Source organism: Microplitis mediator, chromosome 1, assembly GCF_029852145.1.
Source record: "Microplitis mediator isolate UGA2020A chromosome 1, iyMicMedi2.1, whole genome shotgun sequence".
Classification (NCBI taxonomy): domain Eukaryota; kingdom Metazoa; phylum Arthropoda; class Insecta; order Hymenoptera; family Braconidae; genus Microplitis; species Microplitis mediator.
Genome location: NC_079969.1, coordinates 3277092 through 3284231, shown reverse-complemented (window position 1 = coordinate 3284231; position 7140 = coordinate 3277092). Strand labels below are relative to the sequence as shown.

General features: G+C 26.0%; 1 protein-coding gene across 1 annotated transcript; it reads left to right on the top strand.

Moving 5' to 3' along the window:
• The first annotated feature begins 3201 nt into the window (after nucleotides 1-3201).
• Nucleotides 3202-7126, top strand: LOC130668397 (uncharacterized). The gene is made up of 4 exons (XM_057470678.1): nucleotides 3202-3527; nucleotides 5652-6003; nucleotides 6641-6836; nucleotides 6927-7126. The coding sequence occupies exons 1-4, from the start codon at nucleotides 3319-3321 to the stop codon at nucleotides 6962-6964; spliced, it is 795 nt and encodes a 264-aa protein (XP_057326661.1). The 5' UTR covers nucleotides 3202-3318; the 3' UTR covers nucleotides 6965-7126.
• The last annotated feature ends 14 nt before the right edge of the window (nucleotides 7127-7140 follow it).

Below are 7140 nucleotides of genomic sequence, written 5' to 3'. Positions count from 1 at the left end.
AAGCGAAGCGGAGAGGTTGTGCTTTATAACCGACCTGTCAAGGTCACACGAATTCCACTCATTAAAGTGCATATATTTTTTTTTCTATTACTCTTACACATTATGAAAAGCACATCAATATAAAGCTGAAACACTAATGAATAATCCTGATACTTTTTTTAATTTGTCCAATATGTATTAATATAAAAAAAAGTTCATTAAAAAAAATTTATCGTGGACGTCCATTAGTCTGTGGTTCAAAAAAACGGCGTGGTATGGATATCTCGAGAACGACTTGACGAAACTACTTAATTTTTTTTTCACAATTTTCAGAATTAAGCAAAGAAGGTTCCTTTCGAAAATCACTACTGTAGGCCTTCTCGTTTTTTTAAAAATAAATCATTACGGTTAAAACCGGCAATCTTACATGTAAACAAACACACACTGCCGCCATTTTTCATTAGGAATGTTCTCCTTATTTATTTTTTTTTTACTTTTATTACCGTATATTTACCATGAAAATTTCTATGGAAAAAGAGCGGGATATTCAATTTTATTCGAAATTTAACTTTTAAAAAAAAACATAACATGAGCGTTCGAGGGGTGCACTTTTGGATTTTCCAATTTTGAATTACGCTTCACATATATTCCCCTCAACATTTTACTAAATATGTATTTAAAATCCAGAAATAGTTATTCTGACGTTCATAAATATTTTCGCATTTTAATTATGTCATTTTTATATTTAAAATCAGCTTTGATACCGTAGATCAGCCGAGAATTTCATGTCCTTTAGAATGAGTGTCAACAATCTATACTTGTTTTCCAATGAAATACATGCATATATACATCTCACATATGTATATATACATAAGATATCATACATCGTTCTTTATCAACCTGCACAATAAAAAAAATTGAAAAAAAAAAAAAAATCTGGGAAACAATTGACCCTGCGAACCAGCCCCAAATCTTTACGCCGTTTTCAAGCCTAAAAAAGTTATTGTATACACGGTTTCAATCTCCTCAAGCTTTAAAATATTCTTTCGTGTCTTGGCATTGTCAAAATTATTAGCTGAGTCAAAATTTAACTGAAGACAAATACAATAGCTTAGATTTATAAAAAATTTACATTACAAAAAGTCACTATTAGTTGTTTAAATATTTTTTTCTCTCCGTGTAGAATTCTAGTCTTGCAAACCCATAATTTAACCATGAGAAAATTCTGTTATTAGAAGTCCTAATTAATCGAGCAGATTCGAAAAAAACATCGGCTCTAATGTAGGGGAGGGTGGGGCAGAGCGGCCCCCCTGAAATTTTGACCAAAAAAAAAATTTTTTTTTTTTCGACTAATTACTAAAAATCCGATATGTTTGCGCATTTTGAGCCCTACGCAAGACATTTGGGGCAAAATGGACAAGCCCAAAATTTTGAAAAAGTGATTTTTTCATATTTTTATCGTCAAATTAAAAAAAAATTATCATAATTCCACATTTCTAGCCCTACGCATGACACCTGGGGCAAAATGGACCAGACGAAACTTCCGAAAAAATTTTTTTTTCATATTTTTCCGCCGTTTCTCTATGTAAGAGACAAATTTGGTCACTAAAAATTTATAAAAATTAAATTTTTTTTTTTTTAGTTGATAAATTTTTGAAATAAAGTAAAATTATAGAATTGATTTTTTTTTTTATTAAATAACAATTGGTAATTAAGGTAATCGAGAGTGAACGATTTTTTACGCTTTAAAAAATTTTTTTCGAGTAATATAAAACCAAAAATAGTTGTCAAGAGAAAGAAATACATTCTTAATGATGAGAACAATTTAAAAAAAAAAAAAACGAAAAAAAAAATTTTTTTTATCACTTTTTGAAGGGGGGCTGCTCTGCCCCACAAAAAAAAAAAAAAATTTTCAGAATTTTGGCATAATGTCCATAAATTTGTTCGAAATAGGACAAAAGTAAAGTGATTTTATGGTTGAAAGCCACAAAAATAATAATTGGCTTAGGGGGGCCGCTCTGCCCCACCCTCCCCTATACTATGTGATTATTAAAAAAAAAAATAATAAAATTAATAGATAAAGATGAGTCACTGGTTTTGCAGCAACGTCAATTTGAATTGTTTCTTTTAAAGCTCACGATTCACATATTTTTTTTTTAATTTATCTTTTGAGTCGTTAACTTTTACATATTCATTGATAAAATTTTTCACGAAATTATCAGCATCATAATATATTTTTTTTTTATTAAAGAAAAAAAATTCTAATCTTTATGTGGAGTAGTTCGGAAAAATACCGCGGGTTCAAAAATTGATATAACGTAACTTTTTTTCATCAGAATGGCACCCAAATTTTTTGACGGATCGCAAAGAAACGATACAATTTATTCTTGGAGTAATTTTTAGCTTGATTAGGCTAAAGTGCATATATGTGATTATTAAAAAAAAAAAATAATAAAATTAATAGATAAAGATGAGTCACTGGATTTGCAGTAACTTAAGCTTCAATGGTTTTTTTTTTAAAGCTCACGATTTACATTTTTTTCTTTTAAATTTATCTTTTGAATCGTGAACTTTTGTATATTTATTGGAATATAAAATTTTTCACGAAATTATCAGCATCATAAAATATTTTTTTTTTATTTAAAAAAAAAAATCTAATCTTTATGTGGAGTAGTTCGAAAAAATACCACGAGTTCAAAAATTTATATAACGTAACTTTTTTTCATCAGAATGGCACTCAAATTTTTTGACGGATCGCAAAGAAACGATACAATTTATCCTTGGAGTAATTTCTAGCTTGATTAGGCTCGCAGATGAGCCAATCAGTCAATTAGTTTAGAATTTGGAATCGCTTAAAGATTTCGGAATAAAAAAATTCTACTTTTATCGTTTCTTTTTTTTTATAACTTTATAACGAAAGAAATTAGCAAAGTTTTGTTAAAAGTAAATTAAAGCTGATAAATTAAGCTAGAATTTTTATTTCTATTTTGCCATAAAAAATATTAAAATGGCTTTGAAAAAAATGGAAATTTTTTTTATAAGATCACGACTAACATATTTTTCAAAAATCTTATCTTGTGAATCGTAAAAAAATCACATATCTATTGTCGTATACATATGCTGATATTTCTGAAGATTTCATAGCTTGAGAATAATAAAAATTAATCGTTTTTTTTTTATTCTAATTTAAAGTATAAATACACGAGTTATTTTATAATTCTCCACAAAAAAAAAATAAGTTTACATTGACACAGAAATTATTTTCGAGTTCTTAAAGATTGTACACATAATTAATAATTATTTTTTATTGTACCAAATTTTTGTTTCTCTTCTGGAAAAATGATTTTTAAACTGTTGATTTTATTACTTAACACCGGAATATTGGTACATTCCGAGAGGTTTGTAGTCAACGTTGAAAAATTTAACAAACGATACAATATGTTTTACGGATGGGATTTAGAAATTTCCAACACTCAAATGTGGTCTACATGTTACGGTACATTTATCGCACCGCGGGTATACATCACTGATCCTATATGTCTCGAACGGTAAATCTAAAAAAAATAAAATTTTATAAAATAGCATTTTTTTATTTTACTTAAATCGGAGAAGGTCCAGCAAAATTGAGTAGAGGGATATCCGAAAAATTTTATGCGGCCGCATGAAAAAAACTTATACTCTGAAATTATATCAGATAATATAATATTTATTATATTATAGTATAATTTAGAGCAGATAGTATAAGCAGAGTATAAATAATTATATATTAAAAAATAACTACTTTTTTGCCGTTTTCAATATAAAATTTCATATTTTAAAAGTATATCAATATAATATATAATTTTATATTTTGGCATATATTATCATTATAAAAACTCCATATAATATTAGATTATATAAAAAAAATATGTCATTATATAGTATCAATTTATAGGTTTATATATATTATGATTTTATAATTCAAATTATATTATTAACAGTATAATATAATATATGATGCTCGTATATAAGCTTGTATATATTAAAAGATATACATGACACTTTTGTGCTTCGAAAAATTTTCAGTTCCATGAATGCTCTTTCGGTATCCTCTAAAACTTATTTTATTTTGAGTAATTATTTTTTTATATTAAAAATTAATCATATAAATGAAAATTTATAGTCATAACGACTCTCTCTACAAACTTCCTTTCAAGTTCGATCTACATACTTAATTTACTCGAATAAAATATATTCTCATTGATACTCACAATCATCGTCAAACTGAAAGTTTTTATTTTTCATATTTTATTTTATATTTTTAGATATATAATGTATTATATAATACAATATACAATTCAATATCTTGAGATTCTCCAACGTCAATTATATTAAAAAATATATTTAACAATATAATATTTAATATATAAAAAAATATATTCTATTATATATCATTCCAATATATGTAAATTTATAATGAATTTTATAAGTTAAAAATTATATTTTATAATTATATTACATATTATGAAAATATGTATATATTTTTTTATAATTTAAATTATAAATCAAAGTATAACTTTGAATTTATATAAATATTATATTTTATTATAGGGGAGGGTGAGGCAGAGCGGCCCCCGTAAGCCAATTATTATTTTTTGTGGCTTTCAACCATAAGATCACTTTACTTTTGTCCTATTTCGAACAAATTTATGGACATTTTGCCAAAATTCTGAAAAAAAAAAATTTTTTTTTGTGGGGCAGAACGGCCCCCCTTCAAAAAGTGATAAAAAAATTTTTTTTTCCGTTTTTTTTTTTTTTTAAATTGTTTTCATCATTAAGAATGTATTTCTTTCTCTTGACAACTATTTTTGGTTTTATATTACTCGAAAAAAAGTTTTTAAAGCGTAAAAAATCGTTCACTCTCGATTACCTTAATTACTAATTGTTATTTAATAAAAAAAAAATCAATTCTATAATTGTACTTTATTTCAAAAATTTTTCAACTAAAAAAAAAACTTTAATTTTTATAAATTTTTAGTGACCAAATTTACCTCTTACATAGAGAAACGGCCAAAAAATATGAAAAAATAATTTTTTCGGAAGTTTTGGCTGGTCCATTTTGCCCCAGGTGTTATGCGTAGGGCTAGAAATGTGGAACAATAATAATTTTTTTTTTAATTTGACGATAAAAATATGAAAAAATCACTTTTTCAAAATTTTGGGCTTGTCCATTTTGCCCCAAATATCATGCGTAGGGGTAAAAATGCGCAAACATATCGGATTTATAGTAATTAGTCGAAAAAAAAAAAAATTTTTTTTTTGGTCAAAATTTCAGGGGGGCCGCTCTGCCTCACCCTCCCCTACATACATTTTTGCCGTTTTATAAAATTATATATTTACGGTATATTTTTTTATATATAATCAAAATATATGTTATTTTTATGCGGGATATCTAAAAATTTTCATCAACGAAAATAAATTAGTTGTATTATTTAAGGAAATTTTCTCAATGCTGATATATTTATTTGTCGTAACATTTATTCGGGTAACAAAAAATTTAAAAAAAAATATTTCTAAAATTACACCTATAGCTTTTTTAATTTTCTACATGTGCATATGTTTAGTTTTTTTTTTTTTCGTGATTGATTTGTTGAAAAATAAATCCGGGAATTGCTAATGTCTGCTAATTTCAGGGTTCCTAATATTACTGACAGTTATATCAGCAAAGAAGTCCACGGTAGAGAAAAAAGTAAGAGAATAAATTTCAATGTCAGTAACATATACTACGGTGAAGACTTAGATGAAACTTTCAATGAGAATAAACGTAAACTAGCAGTAGTTATAACTAATGAAGCAGTTGAACCCGAACAAGATAAAAATGGATACGTGAAAATAAATTCAAATCTTGATGATATTAATACAGACCAGTGTTTCGTACCGTATTATGATGGTTGGAATATATCATTTACTCAATGTGAGTATGTGTACGTTGGCAATCGTTATGGAAATCCTGCTAATGTTTACTGTCTTAGCACCAACAATGTTGTGAGTACATCAAGACTATTATCGTTATTTCAAAATCATTATAATTTTAAAACACTAAATTTATTAATTTGTACCCCGCAAATTTTTATTTTGAGAGTAAGTAAATTTTTTAAAACTGTTCCTCAACTTTTTTTTTATCTAATCCACAGAATAAAATAATTTCTTGGCGCAGGAAATTTTTTGTATTATAAATTAAAAAAAAAAATTTTCTTGAGACAAGAAAAAATTTCTCGGTTCAAAAAATTTTTTCTTGCTCTAAAAAAATTTATTCTCGTTTCCAGAAATTTTGACTTTTCAATTTATAATACAAAAAATTTTTTTGGGACAAACAAAAATTTCTTGCACTAAGAAATATTTTTTTTCTGTGTAATATTGATATTTTACTGCTGTTGGTTTTGTCGAAATTTTAATGGACTAAATTTTTAAACTCAGTTTTTTTAAATCTGTCGAGTTTTAGGGGAATAAGTTGAAGAACATTTTTGTAGAAAATTTAATTGCCAATTTAAAATTTTTAATCACACAAATGGATAAAGTCGAAATTAAAAATTTATAATTATTTTGAAATTAATTGGAATTACATATATGTGATTTTTAAATATTAAATTATCAAATAATTCCGATAAAATAAATTTTATAGTGGGGTTATGGAAGTGGACTGTTTTGTTCCTTGAAATCAAATCTCCAAGCCCGTGTTTTAGTTGGAATCGTAGCAGGAGAAAACGATTATGTGTATTCATTCTGGCGCGACACGCTATTTTACGTGGCAGCTGTTGAAAATGTTAGCGGATTAGATGATGTTATTGATAAAAAGTTTACCGATGTGTTAGACTCTGGTAAAACACCGAAATTATATTTTTTATTATTAATTTAAACTACAATCTGCTAATTAACATTAAGTAATTTTTATGATGCATATATTACAGGTGATGAAGTTGAAATCCATGGCTTGAAACGTCTTTAATTAGTTGAATCGGTTTTTCAGATCTGACGGTTCTTAAAAACACCGAAATGATAAATTAATTTCTTCAAGAAATTCAAATGATTTAAAATAATAATCTAAAATATCAATGAAAGAAAAATGATTTATAATTGATATTAAAATAAATCACCAATTTAAAAATAATTATCACATTCGTT